Genomic DNA, 19,310 nt, shown 5'->3' on the forward strand with positions numbered 1-19,310 from the left:
GTACAGTCTCTAAGGTAAAGTTACTATGTATTAAGAATGGCTCCATTCCAATTTATGTACATTATATTATTTGGTCCTCACAACTTGTTGGCATTATAATTCCTGTTTTACAGATTAGAAAATTAGGTACAGAGAGGCTTAGTAACATTCTCAAGATCACACAGTACCATATATCTAAAAATTTGTGTATACTTTTTCTTAAAGTCATATTTTCCTCTACCAAATTATGAAAGGCCATAGAAGGAATTGAAGACATAAACATCACAATATAGGTGTTTTTTTTTTTTCTCATAACAATTAAGTTTACTTTTATTCTTCTTGCCCAAACTGTAAACTATCATTTTGGGTACCATTAATATTACACAGACTTATTTTTCAAATGTGTTCTACTTCTTTAGTAAAATTAGAAGAAACCCCAATTTTCTTTAAAAAAAAATTTTTTTTTTAACATTTATTTATTTTTGAGAGACAGACAGAGCACAAGCAGGGGAGGGGCAGAGAGAGAGGGAGACACAGAATCCAAAGCAGGCTCCAGGCTCTGAGCTGTCAGTACAGAGCCTGATGCAGGGCTTGAACTCACAAACCGTGAGATCATGACCTGAGCCAAAGTTGGATGCTTAACCAACTGAGTCACCCACGTGCCCCTCCCTTTTTTATAATATTTTTGAAACTCCAATTTTCAAACAGGTGTGAGTGCATTCAGAAAAGAACCACCATGTGATTTTAGATACAGATGCTAATTCCTAAACATTGGTTATCATTTCTTAACTCAAGTGCTTAGAATGTTTAAAATGCTACATATTCATGTGGATTTCTCAAGGATATTGTAAGATACGTTTTTTTGTGCATACTTAAGCTTATATATGTATTTGAGATTATATGAATACTGAGAAGCATACACATACAGTATGATATTTACATATTGTTTCATTTTTTTTTTTGAGAGAACTTCACCCTCACAATTATTAAATGTACATAAAATCTAAATAGCAAATATAACTTATACTGGAACAGGTCTGACTACTCATTGGGAATAGCTGTTCTTTGCTTTTATGGTATCAGAAAAGAGAAGAGTTAGTAAAGAAATACAAGCGTTTCTCAAGCCCCTCTTCCCTAAAACACATTCCATCCAATCTCCAGAACAGGCTGGAATATCCGTCTCTACCCCCACCCCACCATCCTCTCAATGCAGTGGGAAAGTCGGTGGGTAATTGGGTCCAGATTGGAGATGTTTAAATATTCATGAGGCTGGCAGGGGACTGGGAGGGGGGTGCCTGTCTAGAAGGGGGGTGGGGGCTGGGGAAGTGATTAGTCATTGAAAGCTAGTGAACAATTCTCAGAAAGAGAAAGGGAAGAAAAAGACAGATAGACGGGGGAAAGGGGAGAAAAGAGGGGAAGAGAGGACAGAGGAGAGAGCCGGAGAGGGAGAGGGAGAGAGAGCGAGCGAGCATGTGCGTTGAGCAGTAGCTGTGGACCTTACAGTTGCTGCTAACTGCCCTGGTGTGTGTGAGGGAGAGAGAGAGAGGGAGGGAGGGAGGGAGAGGGAGAGCGCGCTAGCGCGAGAGAGCGAGTGAGCAAGCGAGCAGAAAAGAGGTGGAGAGGGGGGGAATAAGAAAGAGAGAGGAGGAAGGAGAGAAGGCAGGAAGAAGGCAAGGGACGATACAACCATGCTGTGCTGTATGAGAAGAACCAAACAGGTAGAGCTAAAGATTTTTACTTCTTGCTGTTGTGAAATTACCAGACTGCAATATTTCCCTGTAAAAGCAGGGGGAAAAAATATTTTAACTGCTTGTGCTCTGGCCATGGTGCCCGCGTTTCCTTAGCATATGGTAACTGATGGTTGCATCCCAGCTTTTATTCCAGTCTGTCTTTCATGCTCTGGTCTGGGAACGCTGCTACTAATTAGGATGAGGTTAGAAAAAAAGATGCCTGTTTGGCTAGAAATAAGATTTTGGGGGCTCTTAGTGAATGTTCAGCGTTTTAGGTCTCTGGTTTTGCGGGTGTGGATATAGAGAGGGGTGTGGGGAGAAGATGTGGACTCTACCTACAAGATGGGGAGGCAGTCCTTTAAATTATTTGCAAAAAAGCGGGGTGAAGGAATAATATTCAGTAATAAGTGTTGCTTGTTCTGTCGTACAATTTTCTCACATGTGCTGCGGAAGAAGCCTTATTTCGTCCATGCAGGAGCTTCAAATGGGCGCAGGTATTAATGGAAAAACATGGGAAGGATTTATTTATTTATTTTTCAATGAATGAATGAAACTGTGGTTTGAGATTTTTTTTTTTTTTTTTTTTTTTTTTTTTTTTTTTTTTTTTTAAGAGAAGCTAAAGACGACTGGGGCTGTGAGGGAAATTGGCCGTGTGGAAGGGGAAAATCCCCTTCCCAAGAACGGTAGCCGATTGTGCACCAGCTGGTCGGAGGAGAGGGTGGACCACGCCCCTAGGAGCTTTGGGCTGCGATGGGATGGGAAAGACGAGCCGAGTATTACCTGTTGGAAATCAGGTCTTTTCCCTTCTCCCTTCCCTTGCATCTTTCCTGGGGTTGTCAGTGACCGGAGACGGGCTCACATTTTGGATAATAAGCATGGTGACTCATTTTCATCAGGAAGAGGGACACAGACGGGATTAGCGAGAATCCGAGTCCCCTCGTTCCCTCCCCCACTACCCAGGTTTCTCTTCTATGGCAAATTGCTCACTTATTTCTTGAAAGACATTTTAGAAACTTGATTGGGCTGAAGGTGGGGAGGAATGACGAGTTCAGTATTCTGCAGCAACCGGCAGTGCCCTGGCATTCTTCAAATGAAGCTTTCAAACATTTATTGGAACGTGTTTGAGTGATTTTGGCGAAGGTGAAAGAAAAAAAAAATGGGTGTGAGGTGTGGGGAAGTGTGTGTGCGCGCGTGTGTGTGCATACTCGTGGGAAGGGAGGCCATCTGGGTCAAAAAAGCCCTTTGCAGGTTGATTGCCTTAGGGGTGGGGTGCAAGAGATAGGATTTGGGCATTATTCCTGTACAGGTATTGGGTATTGGGCAATTTGTAATACACTCGCTGAATCCGAAGGGGGTGGAGGGGAGTGGAGACGAAACAGCCTGCCAGCTTTGCACATTTAGCCATCGCCCTGGAAGGAGGGGTGGGGGGTGATAAGGATGGAGAAGGAAGAGGGAGGGGAAGGGAAACAAGCAGAAGAGCAGATCAATGGGTGCAGAGGGTGGAGAGGCATGGGGAAAATAAGTTAAATAAATAAATAAATAAATAAATAAATAAATAAAGCAGGTACCCCAGGGGTTTTGTGTGTGGATCCTATAGGAGTGTTTGAAGAAGAGCATGAGAGTCTTACATGCACCACTTTCCTAAAATGTTCTGTGGTTCCAGAGATTGATGCCTCCATTGGCTCATTTTTCAAACCAGGACATTTCCTTTCCTTGTCTTCCTTCATTCTAATACATAAATGCAATAGATACAGGTGGCTGGGTTAAGCACACTGTCAAGGAAAGGTTCTGAGGTTACCCCACTGGTGAGCTGAGGAAATAAAATTTAGGAAGGCGGAGCCCTAAGGAAGCCAATGCTATTCATTAGAAAAGCTTTAATTCCAGATAGAAAAATGTACCGGTTTATAACTTTTTGCCACCGTATGTATACACATACAAGTATACACACACCCCCTTCAACAAAGGAAACCAAGTATAATTTTAGAAAGGGAATTGAAGCTAAAAGAATTCCCTTCCCAAAAGGGGACAGCTGCCTTTACTTGGGTTCTATCTCACTAACAGCCCCAAGCATTCACTGGGATGTGCAGAGTGATAAAGCTGAAATTGTGTGTTTAGGGAGTTGTAGAAATTCGCATGTAAATGCGTGTAGCATCCGCATACTCCATGTACAACAGTCATGCATGTACTCTGTATAGATTCCACATGCCCGCATGTGTCTTAGCATAATTCATATTCGAGAGAGAAAATGAAAGGTACAGATATTGTATTTACCCATGCATTTCATACATGTGTACTTCTGTGTGAAATGGTCATGTGCCCTCTTGAGTACTGTTGTGTATCATTCACGTAAGTCAGTATTTAGGGTACCATTAAATCAGACAGAAGGAAATGGTGTATTCAGGGCGTGGGCTCCATACTACACTGACTGGCATTTATATAGCGTGAGTACTTAAGTCTCACACAGGTTTCCTGCTTGTGCGTGAAATGATCCTATATCATTCAAGGCAGAACCCGATTGTGTTTATCCTGCCATCTATTCATCATCCTCGTCCTTAACAGGGAATAAAACAAGGGCAAAAACCTGCAAAGGTCTAAACTCTGCCACACCCATGAAATCCAGCAGAAACGTGGGAGGGGGTGGAGGGATTGCACTTCCTTCCTCTTCCACTTGAGCCGCATAAAGAAGCAATCTTGGATTTCTGAGTTGTAATACATGGCCAGTGGGTGAGAGGAAAGCGTAAATGATCTTTATTAGCCATTAATTACCACTCTGGAATATTAGAGCAGGAAGAGAATGGGAATGGGGCGACAATGAGAGGATGGTAAAGGAGTGGACAGAGGAGGAATAAAATAAAAGAATCCCGGAGATTGTATTGGTTTGTGATTTTCAAATATCTTGGGGCTAACTTTAAATAGCTGAATTACCACGCATATTGCAGATGATGAAAAACTTGCAAGACGGAATCTGAGTCCACAAAGCCAGAGAACTGAGGTGTTTCCTTTGTTTAAAAATAAGGATTTTAAATTGCAATCTAAGTGTAAAGAATACCGGGGCAAGCAAGTAGCCCCACCCCCGGCCCCCACCTCTCAACCCCACCAACATCTGCTTTTTTCCTCGTAAAACAAATAAATCTTATCTGAGAGAGTGTGAGCTGTGGTTTGGAATTCCAGCCTCACTGCGCCTTTCCCTTGCAGTGCTGGAAAGGTGTGGAAGGATGCCGCCTTGCCGCTTGGTGCAGACGCTTCCTCCTAGTGATAAATTGGATTCCTCCTAAATCTCACTGAGCCACACCCAGTGTCACCCAGGGACTAAGTGAATTAATTAAATGGAGGCATTCTACTTAATATAATTGAAACTGGTTGTTTTTTTTTTAAATGGTGATTTCTATCACACATATCCAAATTTAAACAGAAGAAGCAATCATTTAAGGACATTTTTTTTTTTCCTGCCAAATTATCTGGACTTGCAGGGAACCTTAGAAAATTCATGGTAAATCTAGAAATGAGTTCATATCTGGTGACTCTAATTCCTTCTAGCCCATGCCAGGGTGCATTCACAATGAGCCCTGTGCCCTTAGGCTGTCAGCCTGCAACTCAGGTCCCCCCTCCACACCCATGCGGAGGCAATTGGGATAAGAAAATGTAGGGTTAATTTTCTCTCTTGCTGAGTTGGCAAAACTACAGAAACCTCCTTTCATGTTTTATTCGAAAGGGCAGAGCTCCTGTTCAGAGAGGGAGAGTGGCTTAGGGTCTCCCTTTGCCTCCGTCATGGTGAAATTGTCAGTGTTGTGCCTGGGGCTGATTAATCCACAGACTTCAGTTTTACCTGGCTTCATAAAGAAGGGGGGGGGGAGGGGTGGTTCTATCAGTCAACAGTAGAGCATATATATATATTAACCAAATGTTCCCTTGTTCTCATTGACAGAGTAAGATAAGTCTAAAATCTTCCTCTAATATTAAAGGAACATTTCAAATGATGCACATAGCAGGTCATCTCAAGAGAAGATACAGCATTTAATTATTCACTTCCTTATTAACTATCATAGAAGCATTCAGGCAGCCAAACGTGTCTGTTGTCCAGCAAAAAAAGTGATTATGGGCAGCTCTCCCTTTTGAAGTGTGGTCAGGTTGCCTCCGCAAAATTGTATTGAAGTCTGCTTAACATTCTCTGAGGTGTTGGGAAGAGCACTGTGCTGAGAGTCCTCAGTGTATGCCAATTAATGATTCTGTGATCTTGAATGAATCACATAATATTGAGCTTCAGTTTCTTCCTATGAGATGGAGTCTAAAAAATAAAAAATAAAACCAAACTAACAAAAACCCAACTTCCTGACCCTAAAGAGTATCTGTAGGGATTAAACCAAACTCACATGAAGACAAAATCAATACAAAAGTGAGAACATTTTCTCTCCAAGTTTTGTGATGTTGACTCTTGGCTTGGAATTGCCAGTTTGTCAGGATTGTTGTGTGCCTATTGTTAGCGAACAGTTCCTTCTGGTCATGGGTGATTCCTCTTCTTCATCACTCATCATTTCTTATTCCATTTACTTTAATATAGCTTCTGTTTTCATATTCTGAAAAAGACACCACAAAAAGTGACTCTTCAGTTTCCATCTTACTTGATATCTCTTTGGTATTTTGTATTGTGGTCCCTTCCTCTTCCTGAAATTCCTCACTTGTCTCCCCTGGCAGCTACCCTGGCTCTCCTCCCTCTCAGATAAGCTTTTCTCAGTCTTCTTGCTGGCTTTTTCACTCTCTTCCCCCCAAATATCAATTATCTTCTGGTTAATGATCTTGATCCAGTAGATGGCATCCATCGACACACTAATTGACACATCCATTGATACATTAGATGATGTCATCCATGTTGGGAGTTTTAACCACTGGGTGATTTCCAAATCTGTAGACTATAGATATCTTTCCTCAGCACCTAATCCATGGATATCACTAGGTCTAGGTATTTCCAGACACCCACAAAAATGTGCAGAACCAGTCTCAGTATCTTCTATGTTGTACCACTTAGTCTTCCTGTAGATTCCTACTTTTATGCTATAATACCTTCTATCCAGTTTCTGAGTTCTAGGAACCTGGGAGAAATCTTGGAGGCAGTCCATTCTATCAGTCCTCACATCCAGATAATAATTTTTTTGATTCTAGGTAAAAAGCTTTTGAATCCATCCTCTGCTTTTCAACTCCACCACAAATAACCTGGTTCTGACTTTCATTCCCTCTCATCTGGACCAAGGCAATAGCTTCTTGCATAGACTTCCTATCTCCCTCTTGGTCTCCTCCAATTCTTCTTGCATAGAACACCACACTTAATCTTTAACTAATGCAAATCTGGTCATTTTATTTTCCTTGTTGAAATACACCAGTAGTCTCTTGTTAACTGTAAACTAAAATATAAAGTCCTCAGCATGGATGACATGATCTAGTCTTGCCTACCTTTCTTTTTTTTTTATCAAAAAAAATTTTTTTTAATGTTTATTTATTTTTGACAGAGAGAGAGAGACAGAGCATGAGCGGGGGAGGGTCAGAGAGAGGGAGACACAGAATCCGAAGCAGGCTCCAGGCTCTGAGCTGTCAGCACAGAGCCCGAGGCGAGGCTCGAACTCACAGACCGTGAGATCATGACCTGAGCCAAAGTCGGACGTTCAATCGACTAAGCCACCCAAGTGCCCCCATCTTGCCTACCTTTCCAATGACATCCTCAAATACCTGCTCACACCTTATGACACCACGTCAGTATTTCAGGCCTTGGTGCCTTTGCACATACTGACATGATACTTTCTCCCTGCCTGGAAAATTCACATTTCCTCTGTCAGAGTTAGCTCTTGGAAGCCATTCTTGACCTTCCTAAGTTCCACTTTATTTGTGACTATGCTATATTTTATAACATCACAACATATCACCTGTTTTTTACTACATAGCATTTTTTTTTTTTTTTTTCCCAAGCTGTCATCTCTACTGTGAGCTACTTGGGTGGAATCTTAATTCTTTCTCTACTTCCAGGCCTATCACAATGTTTGACACATACAGTAACTGGTTTTATCAGTGCGTTGTATGTTTCCTAAATTAATACAAAACCAGGCTTACAAACTTTCCATAAATTGTGGCATATCTAAATGGATAGAACCACTAGTAGATTTTTGTTTAATCTGTTGGCATCCAATTTTAAGGTGAAGCTAATCATCATTGATTCTTAGTATCGACCTATACATAGCACAATCATCAGTTTTTAATGAAAGCAGGCAGAAAATAAGCCCATTTATATTGCAATTCTCCAAACTACTATAACTGGTACTATTTGAAAACCTCCCTTCAGTCTCCTCTTCCACCACCAGCCCAGCAAACTAGTCTACCCTCTGAGGTTAGCATAGTGCCAGGCTAGACATATGGTTACCAATCTTGGATCTTCAAGTATCCTTCCTTTAGGACCCCACAGTGCTTACTTACACATGTTGACTCAATCTCTTGATTACTTAGTTGATTTATTTCATTGATACACAAACTTCCAAAAGTACATGTAGTGTTGGCCTGTGCTCAGGGGGGGCCTGTGTTCAAGAATCAATTTTGTCTTCTTTTGGGTTTCTTTCCTTCCCACTGAAGTATCCACAGAATACTGTTCCACAAAGGGAAATCTTTCATGGAGGTAAAGGGGGGTTAAATGGTAAGTAGCTCCTCAAATGTCTGTTACGTGAATGAGAATCAGATCAACTTTGTCTTACATTTGAATAGACTGAAGGGATTTGAATTCTGAAGTCGACCTATTGTGGCTACCATAGGGCAAACTGCAACCACAGCTTTCTATGAACATGATCTTGGCCAGACTATGTAGTATATTTTCTCTGACTGAATTGGCATGGCCTTCAGAAGAGCAATAAGATAAAATGATTTATAGGTGATGTTGGTCTTCAGCTCCTAAAGCTAGGTAATATTTTCTAATCTCCACACCCTTATTCCATATCTTGCTCATTGCTTGCAATCTCTTTCAATCTCTTTCTTTGAGTTTTTCTTTTGTTCTTCTTTAGGTCCGGGTGGAGTTTTCTGATTAAGCGACATTGGCCCAGGCTAGTGTTTGATGTGTGAAGCTATGAAAAGAGACCTTCAAGAAAAAGTGTTCTTTCCAGCTTTCCAAATAGGTGTTTTAGACAAAATAGATATTTTAAGCTTTGTCTAGCACATAGTAGCTTCTCAATAAATAATATTCATTGATAAAAGTAGGAAGGGAGAGATACCATAATGGGTCATTAGGGGAGATGTTTTGGAACAGAAGACCATTCTGTGGACTTCTTCAGAGCTGGCTTTGTGTAAATGCACACTCAATTCTACTGGTCCTCCTTACAAGGTGGTTGTGGTCAAAGTTACAATTCCCTTTCCTGTCTGCTTAGACCAGAGTGGCTCACTTGCAGTGAACTCAGGTTATAGTATGGGAGTGTGACCCTCCAGATTTCCTGTCCTTAATTATTTACAGATCTTATTCTCTTAGATGTTCTTTGTTTAATGTCCTGTTTCATGTCTTTGTAGTGAAATAAACCCTTCCCCTGGGTTCTAGACCTGGCTCTGCCACTTGCTTGTCGTGTGACCTTGGGTAAGTAGCTTAATATTTCTGAGCCTCAGTTTATCCATCTATGTAGTGGGCACATAAAAAGAACACTCCCAAATCCTGCCTTGCCTTTTTTACTAGGTTGCTGTGAGGCTCAAAATAAAGTGATAAAAATAAAAGTGTTTTGCGAACAATGTGTTTGTCAAGTGGAAGGCATTATCAATTGAGGAATTCCACATACTGAAACCCACAGTATTCATGGTTCTCTGCAAAGAGGTACCCTTGCTCTCTGTACGGAATGTGTCTATATATTTATCTGCCATTCCCACCCCTCCTCTCTTATTCTCCAGAGTAAATATTAACCATGCTAATGGATGGAAGCATAGTATATCGTTATCATTTCCTTCAACAACTTCAGTGACAGAATTTAAATAAGCCAATGTTCAAATCGTCATGAAACCCGAAGGATCAGTTCAAATGCATTTAGAAATATCCACTATTTTTCTTTTTCTTTTTTCCTGTTTTAGTCTTTCCTTCACATTTGGGTTTCTTCTCTTCTCCATTTGCTAAGCTGGCTCCTTCTCCCTCATCCCCAACCCCACCCCCACCTCACTTCTAAACTGGGTTCTCAGCACTAAGATAAGGCATGCTGTGCTCACATCCATCACATGAGGGCCCAGTCAGACAGAAGAATAGGCATATGAGGTTGGTTGGGAGACTGCAAATGGGGATGAAGCCTGACTTGGGGAAGCACAGTTCAAAGATTATCCGCTGAGCACCATTTTCATACAGCTTCAAGATTCCTCATTGCATCAGTTATTAACTGTGACCAGAAGAAGTGATATGCCATCCTGAACCTTTTCCAACCCAACTCTAAGGCCATGTATTATCTTTTAAACTCTCAGGATCTCTACAAAGGACATTTCTGTTTTCCTGTGTCCCTGATTGACTGACATAAGTTACCAACTTAATAAAATAAATTTATCAATTCTCATATAAGCAATTGAACTTTATAACCCAAAGAATTTGATTTCTTAATATATGGATATATTTGAAAATATTTTAAAGTGTAATAATTGAATAAGTTTGTCCAGGACTAGAAGTCTAATGTAGAAAAAATGTGCATATTTTGGAAAATCTTTTATATGTTGGTCTTATATAGAGTTTAATAGAAAGGCATATTAACTACTAATTTTGAAATAAGTTGGTATAGAGAGGGAAACAATTATTTCTTTGATGATGTTTCTAGTTTATTAATGGTCAGTATCACCCCTTAATCCTTCATGCTAGCCACTGTCTCTCTCTTGTCTCTATCTCTCAGTCTCTCTGTCTTTCTCTTTACACACACACACACACACACACACACACATTTCCATTATTTATGTATACTTTGATGGGTTACAGGTAATAGAAATCAACTTTAAGTGTCTATGAAAGGGATCTATGGAAGGGAAACTAGCTATCACACAAAATTAAGAAGTTGAATAGCCAAGCTTATGGAAACTAGATTAGATCTGGTAATCTCAAGAGCAGGAATTCATAGACTTTACTTCTGGAGCCCTGCATTTAAAAGACTCAGTTACTAATAACCTTAACTATCTCACAATTCAAAATTCTAAATGAGAGATAAATACACATGTATACATGTATGTGTATATATATCATCTTTTCATACTCACAACAGAGAAAGACTGAGAATGAATGAATATGATGGATCCTTCTTGGATCAACTAGTTACCAATAGACCACTTATCTCTGATTGAAGGAAGGGCCAAGTCACACGGTTTAGACACAATTTGTGGAAGCCCACACCTGTGAATCTAGTAAGAGAATAAATTGGCTGAGAAAGATATATATATATATATATATATATATATATATATACACATATATATATATGTATATATATGTATATATGATAGGGTAGCTACCCAGATCAGGAGAGACTTATCTCAAATGTGGTGGATCACTAATTTTCCCCATTGGTTGCTTTCAAGTTGTCTTGTATTGCATATTCCTATTTTTGGTAGGGTTGTCATCACTGATGATTCAAAAAGGAAGCAGCAACCACACAGATAACTGATCCTATGAGTTTTTATACATAAAAAAAAATAAAAGTTAAGGCAAATCTCCACACCTGGAGTTGATAAGCACCGGGTTTCCAAGGTCTTCCAGGAGCTGAACTCTGGCAGGTACTACCTGTCTAAGAGGAATGCCAGCTATCATATATTCTTGCTAATTTGACCTGGGCTGGCTTTGCTCTAATTTTTCTTTTTTAGTTTTTGGGATTTATTTCTATGAAAGGATTGGGCAATAATGGGTGTAAAACATCTCCCTTGGATTTGTATCAGGGAAATGCTACCCCTTGATATTAGTCATCTCATTTTGAATGTCCTTGAATCAATTCCAGCAATAATCATCATATTTATCTATTTTTAGCAAATTGGCACTTTCTAAAATATTGAGCTGTTGTCTCCATATGCACCAGTTTGCTCTAAATGTAGAATTTTGGTAATTAGCCTTACATCCATTATTTATAAACCCAGTTCCAATAACTATTCAGAAAATGTTATTTTTAAATGAATATTTGAAAGACCCTAATATCTTCCCATTAATGACTATATAAAAGAACTAGATGAGGCAAAAATAAATAAATAAATAAATAAATAAATAAAGTGATCTCCAAAGGTTAAGCAAAAATTGACTGCTTCAGAATCTAAATCTAAAGGGCTTCAGTGGTGCCTGGGTGGCTCATTCGGTTGAGAGTCTGACTTTGGCTCAGGTCAGATCTTGCTTGTGGGTTCAAGCCCCGTGTCAGGCTCTGTGCTGATGGCTCAGAGCCTAGAGTCTGCTTCAGATTCTGTGTCTCCCTCTCTCTCTGCCCCTCCCCTGCCCATGCTCTGTCTCTCTCTCTCAAAATAAATAAACATTTTTTAAAAATTTAAATAAATAAATAAATAAATAAATAAATAAATAAAGGGCTTCAGAATCTCTTGGCACAACTAGCCTAGGAACTAGCTAGAGTAGGAGCTATTAGAATTCAAATCCTCCTTCCTACTGTTACTTTTCTTTGGTTCGGAAACCAATTTACCTGCTTGGAGTATAAACTGAGAAGTACAAATCTCCTCCTAATCACCAAGTTGGATCCTTAACAGCTATTGCAAAGATGCATTCCACAATTCCATTCAAACTCCAGTATAGGCAATTGTCTCCATTATTTCTTTACCTCCCCACCCCACCAGTCAAAACAGAATTTCTTTAAAAAGAAAATTCTCAGTTTCTTATTCTCAGTTTCTTAATGATTAACTTGTAGTTAAATGTCTAGGTACATGTATTGAGACAGCTCAGTTTGGCTATCCAGACTCTTACATAAATAGGTATTGGGTATTATTTGGTGGACATTGCACTTGCAAATTCTTTCTCTTCAAATCATGTTTAAAAAGGTATTATTTTATTTGAGAGATGTAAAGCAGTAGTGAGACTTTCTAAGTAGTCCATTGTAAACCTACCCCATTTCTAGGCATTTGGAGAATTTTTCTTCCAAAGTTTTATCTGACTAATATTTCTAAGAACTTCAGAGATTTTCAAAAGGAAGGAGAGAATTATATTATCTCACTTAAAAAATGTTGGCTTTTTCTTTAGTCAGATCTGACCTGGGGTTTTGATATATTCAAACTTTTTTTTTTTTTTTTTTTTTTTCCTGAAGAGTACCTTTTGCAATCTTTCATTAACTCTTGAATCTCAAGGACTTGTTTACTCTGATCACCTGGGAAAGCTACTCTGGAGAAATCAGGTTGGTATTTAGTATTCATTTGAATAAGTCTTTAATGCTAATGTAAATTCAATGTTCCTCTACACTTTGATTGCTTTTGATTGAAAGATACAGGGTGGGGGTGCCTGGGTGGCTCAGTTGGTTGAACATCAGACTCTTGATTTTGACTCAGGTCTTGATCCATGATTGTGGGATGGAGCCCCTTATTGGGCTCTGCACTGAGTGTGGAGCCTGTTTAAGATTCTCTCTCCCTCCTTCTGCCGCCACCCCCCACCCCCAGCTTGCACTCTCTCTCTCTCAAATGAAAGAAAGAAAGAAAGAAAGAAAGAAAGAAAGAAAGAAAGAAAGAAAAAGAAAGACACAGGGTGGTAGCTTTTGATAACTCAGCCAGATTTGTGTTCAATACTGAGAGCTGTATGGAAAACATGAAGACCTAGTTTCTTGCATGTTCTTTCTTCCATTTTGAACTTCACACCTTACACCTCTGGGGTGAAACCAGTATAGAAGAGGAAATGAAAATGACTATAAATGAAAAGGGAGGAGGAGTTGTAAAATAGAATTACTCAGTTTGGAATTGGGCCATAACCTTCTAGTAAAAACTGTCATGGGAACTTTAATGACCACAGATGGCTCTGACTTCACTTCTGAACATCAGCTGAAAGATGCAGTAAGCCCATAATAAGCCCAAGAATATGTGTATTCAGGAAAGAATCTAAGAAGTTTGGGCCCTAGTATACTTTAAGTATACTCAAGCATCCTCAAGACCAAATTCAGGTTTATCCTCACTTAAGTGTGAAGAAATTATCAATCCTTGGCTTAAAAAAGAAATGCAATTTTGTCATCACACATATTGTCCCATTTGATGTAAGACTATATCTTTCAATACTTAAGCGTTTTTCTGCAGGCCTCTACAATTCTGCATTACCATTCTAGCGACATTGGAATCTGGCCCAGGTACAAACCAAAGTTTATTTTATTAAATATATTTTATCAATATTGTTACTTTTACTGATCTGGGTATACTGTAAAAATCCATCCATAAAGATCCAAACTGCAAGAACTATAGGTAAACCGAAAGAAAATTTAATTTTCCCATAATCCAAGATTTCCAGGTACTAAAAATATTTTTTTCCTTTTATTTTTTGTCGGTACCTCAGAAAGTCCCGTGTTAAACTAATTATCTTCTCCCTAGATTAGAACTCCAACTCCTTTACTATATCTTTTAGTGATACCAGAACATTCCCAGTTTCCCAGCTCATAACATGGGAATATTCTTCTTTCCCTCACAAAGGCCATAATATCAGTTACCAAATTCTATTTGCAGTATCCTTCACATCTGTCCTTTCCTTCTTCTGCCAGCCTTTTTCAGCCAACCATCTAAAAGACAACCAAGCCCTAAGACCTATGATTGTACATAATGAATTAACCTCTTTCCTGTGCATCTGGACTGACACAAGTTACATACCATCCTTGTGAGAATGGAGAAAATCATCACTCAGATCATTTATTTGTGTTCTGTGGTTCAGATGAGAAGATCCAGGTGAGAGGCTGGAGAGTCACCAAAATTCCTTGCATTTGGCATTGCCTTTGCACTCTGCCTGTTGGTTAATCTTACATTTCACACACCCCCCCCCCCCTTTTTCTCAAAATGTCAATGGTATTTCTTTGTTTACAGGGTTAATTCCAATTTATTTATTTATGATTGTTTTTTGGGGCTCCTCAGAATCTGGTACCAATCTCCTATTCTTGCCTTGCCTTTTAAAGGCTCTGCCGTTGACTAGGCTTGTGAATTTAAACAAATTTAATCTCTCTGGGTTGTCATCTCCTTTATAAAACAAGAGTATTAGACTAAGTTGTGTCTAAGGCCTTCCAGCTTAGGAAGTAACATGTTCCATAGCTAAGCTCCTCCTCCACTTTTGCATCCTAGCCCAGCCAGACTTAATATGAATTTAAGTGTTACTTCCCCTATACTTTTGTTCATTGTCGTTCCCACTATTTGCAAAGTCCTCTTTCTGCCTAGCTCAGTCTCACCCAACCTGAGTCCTGAACCAAGAGTTCTCTTATTTGTGAAGACTTTTCTAACTACTACAGTTCTCCGTGACTTCTTCCCTGCTTAGATCTTCAGTAGCATATATTACCTGTCCCATTTCTTCAGCATTCATTTAAACAGAGTCTTACTTAATTGACCATGTATATTTATATGTACCTGATTTCTCCAAACTGGTTGTAAACTGTTTGAAGTTATCACATCCAGTGGCTGGCTCAAGAAACACATATTGATTGATATCTGGGTATCTATTCTGTAATAGCTCTGCATTCGACTCTGAGGTAATATATAATTCAAATAGAAGTCTCAGTAAACTCTCAGAAAGACAAGTATAGCTATCTTGAGTGAACTCTCTGGGACATTTGAAACCATGAAATATATCTTCTGTCTTGAATCTCTTTACTTTCTTGGCTTCCATAACACCTATTTTAGCTGATTTTTCTCTACTGCATCTCTGGTTACATACTCTTTCCCCCCCTCCTCTGAGTACCTTTTTCTCTACTGACTGAAAATTTGATATTACCCAGGTGTTTACCCTTATTCTTGCATGTTCTTCCTCAGCAGAAACTCCAGCAGTTTCTAATTCATCCCCACAACTCCTACATGGACTAGTGGGTCTCAAATTCTCCACGCTCTCTAGCCAAAACTACCTCATGTGCCCTAGAGCTTTATAAATCTAACTGTCCACTGAAAATCTTTGTCTCATGACCAACAGGATCCCCAATCTCCACATACTTTAAAAATCGGTCATTTCTTGTTCCAATGTCTTCTTTCTTATCCCGTCATTTAAATGGAAACAGAATCCTGCTTCATTCCCCCCATCTTTCTTGTATCACTAGATACTACTACTTTTCCCAGTTTCTATAAGTAAAAAGCAAAATATCCTTTCATTCCTCCTTTCCCTCACTCTCTACCTCAAAAATATGTCTTGGCTCTTTCCGCTTTTCTCCATCTCCTCTGTCATCTCTAACACACTCATCTTTCATGGAGACAAGTGCAATAACTTTCCTTTCTAATTTCTTTTCTTTTAACCTCAGTACCTTATAATTTTCTCCCCTCAATAGCCAGAGTAGTCGTTTTTAAAGTGCCTATAAGATCATGTGACTCTCCCACTTAAAAACTTTTCATAGCTTTCCATTCCACTTAGAATCAAAACCAAATTCATTATCACCAAGACTTATAAAATACATGCTTCGTTGCCAAGACTATTGGCCTTTTAGTTTTTTAAAACTTTCCCCTATGTTCATCTGTTGTGTTTCTTAAATTCCACATATGAGGGAAATCATATGATATTTGTGCTTCTCTGACTGACTTATTTTGCTTAGCATAATATACTCTAGTTCCATCCACATTGTTGCAAATGGCAAGATTTCATTCTTTTTGATTGCCGAGTAGTATTCCATTGTGCATATGTGTGTGTGTGTGTGTGTGTGTGTGTGTGTGTGTGCATCTCACATCTTCTTAATCCATTCATCAGCCAATGGACATTTGATAAAAAACAGAGATGGAGACAAACCATAAGAGACTCTAAATACAGAGAACAAACTGAAGGTTGCCAGAGGTAGGTGGTAGGGGGATAGGCTAAATGGGTGATGGGCATTAAGAAGGGCACTTGTTGGGATGAGTGTTATATGTAAGTGATGAATCACAGGATTCTACTCCTGAAACCAATACTATACTGTATATTAACTAACTTGAATTTAAATAAATACATTTAAATTAAAAAAAAAATTCATCATGCATATTCCTTTTTCAAGGCCTTTCTCTGGCCTTCACTTGAGAGGCCTTTGTGACAAATCCATCTGAGTGGTGTCTGGAAAATCACTTTCTCTCTTGCTTTTTTTTTTTTTTAATGTTTATTTTATTTTTGAGAGAGAGAGACAGAGTGGTGGAGGGGCAGAGAGAGAGGGAGACACAGAATCCAAAGCAGACTCTAGGCTCTAAGCTGCCAGCACAGAGCCCAATGCGGGGCTAGAACTCATGAACTGTGAGATCATGACCTGAGCCTAAGTCAGATGCTTAACTGACTGAGCCACCCAGGCATCCCTCGGAAAGTCACCTTCTAACACATCACCCCACCTCTTTTATTTTCTTTTAGTATTGCTCTTAATTTGATTCTTTTAAAAATATTTGTTAAGTTTCTGGTTCTTGTGTATCTCTTTGAACTTCAACATCCACCCCTCTTCACAACCTACACTCCATTGCAGTTGTATAATTTCATGGAATAACCTATATTGTTTCGTCTTTCCCTCCCTTCTAAACACCGTTCCTTTTGTCTGGAATGTCTTCCTTTCTCTTCTTTTTATATAACACATTTCTAATTTATTTACATAATGTGGCTAGAGTGGTTTTGTGGAGATTCCCTCATCTTCCAGGCAGATATGATGATCTCCTTTCTGCATTATTATGTTAGTATATACCTCTGCTACAACTTTCAACAGATTCTATTATAAATATTCATTTACATGAATATGTGACTCTTTTGCTATACGAGGAGCTCCATTAAAGTAGTAATCATGTTTCGTTTATTGCCTATGTGTAGCTGTAGTTCAATGCTTTGCACATACTAGGCTCCCATTAAATAAAAGTTGAGTAAATGGAGCCTACACAAATGAGCAAATATCAGGGTCTAGTGAGTAGTAAGTGAGAGCAAAATTTGGTTAGATCTAAGGCAAAAGTCACCCAGTTTCACTGATCAATCATGGAATCTGCTCACTCTGGCACAGTTTATAATTGGGCACCTAATAGATATCTCACAGAGCTAAGACTACACAGACTTGGATTTCACCCAAGTGGTGCCAGCTGGTTGCTTCAGCAAATAACAGTCACCATTTTGTAGAGAGATACTTCAACATAGACAGAAAGATAACCATACTTGACACTATGAACTTCTTATGATCTGGGCTAAGGGTAAGTAGCCATTTAAAATATACTGCTATAGTCTTTTTAACCCATTCATCTGCCTCCTAAGCCTAGTGCTAAACATCCAGCCCTTTCCTAGTACCTAAAACTGATGTCTTCTGGTACTGTACCCACAGGAATCTTGGTGAGGTTTTATATCCTTCGTCTTTGTTAATGATATGACCTATATCTGTATATTCATGTAGGCACTCTCCCTCTCCTTTCATTCTTTTAAATTTCTAGTTAGAGGGGCATCTGGGTGACTCTGTCAATTAAGAGTCCTACTTTTGGTTTCTGCTCAGATCATAATGATCTTGCAGTTCATGGGTTTGAGACCCACACTGGGCTGACAGTATAGAGCCTGCTTGGGATTTTCTCTCTTCTTCTCTCTCTGCCTCTACTCCACTTAAGCAGTCATGTACACTCTCTCTAAACAAACAAACAAACAAATAAATAAATAAATAAATAAATAAATATATTAAAAAAATAAATTTCTAGTTAGAAAAAATGTGCATGTTTAATTGTTGTTGTTTTTCCTGGTCCCTGTATGTGTGCTATAGAAGCATCCATCTGTCTGATGTTGCTGTACCTATCCCCAAACTGATAAACAAACAGAAAGATACTAGTAGATTTACTTACAGGGGAATGAAGAAACAAATGGCCAGGTAATCATTGAGTTATCAACATCTAACTTACGTCTCTTACAAAAATAGGATTCCTTCTGGGGAATGAAACTGAGAAGGAATGGGCTCTTCTTTAGAATTCTGGAGAGGGAGAAATATTCTTCAATTTAGTCTGCCTCCTTTGTAAGTATACTTATGAGATTCAAGAAGGGAGAAGAATGAACCATGGTCATTAGTAGCCAAGTCCCTTTAAACCAAAGCTAAATAACATAGAGAGATTAAATATACATTTTTGGTCTGGAAAACTTAAACGCTCTTTCAAACACTCTTTCAATATCAGGAAATGATATTCTAAGTTTCAAGCTGCTAACTTGCAAAACAAACTTTGGAAACACATCTCATTTATAGTTTGGGGTAATGCTCACTCTAAAATCAAAATTGGGAAGGACCAAAGAAATATAATTTGTCTGCTTAGGGAATGGATGAACATAAGGAAGGCAAGATGAAGCAGACTTCAGCTGAAAAAAAAAAAAATGAGTCACTTTTCTCAGTTGTACATTTTTTATTTCGGTAATGATGTGGGAGGTGGAGAAGATGCATGCGTAGTTTGGGTGGCTGAGAGAGTAGATGAGAGAAGCAAGTATTCAACATAAGAGAGGTTGGTTTGGTGGGATATGGTGTAACATTGGAAGACCCACCAGACATAGGTGGA

General features: G+C 39.0%; 1 protein-coding gene across 1 annotated transcript in view; it reads left to right on the forward strand.

Annotated features, from left to right (window-relative positions):
• Window positions 1-1,645: 1,645 nt before the first annotated feature.
• GAP43 (growth associated protein 43) overlaps window positions 1,646-19,310 on the forward strand; it is a 100,073-nt gene continuing 82,408 nt past the window's right edge. Inside the window, exon 1 of the mRNA XM_015544933.2 lies at window positions 1,646-1,697. Within this exon, the coding sequence (XP_015400419.1) occupies window positions 1,668-1,697 (30 nt within the window). The 5' untranslated portion in view covers window positions 1,646-1,667. The remainder of the gene's footprint in view (window positions 1,698-19,310) is intronic.

This window comes from Panthera tigris, chromosome C2 (assembly GCF_018350195.1).
Source record: "Panthera tigris isolate Pti1 chromosome C2, P.tigris_Pti1_mat1.1, whole genome shotgun sequence".
NCBI lineage: Eukaryota > Metazoa > Chordata > Mammalia > Carnivora > Felidae > Panthera > Panthera tigris.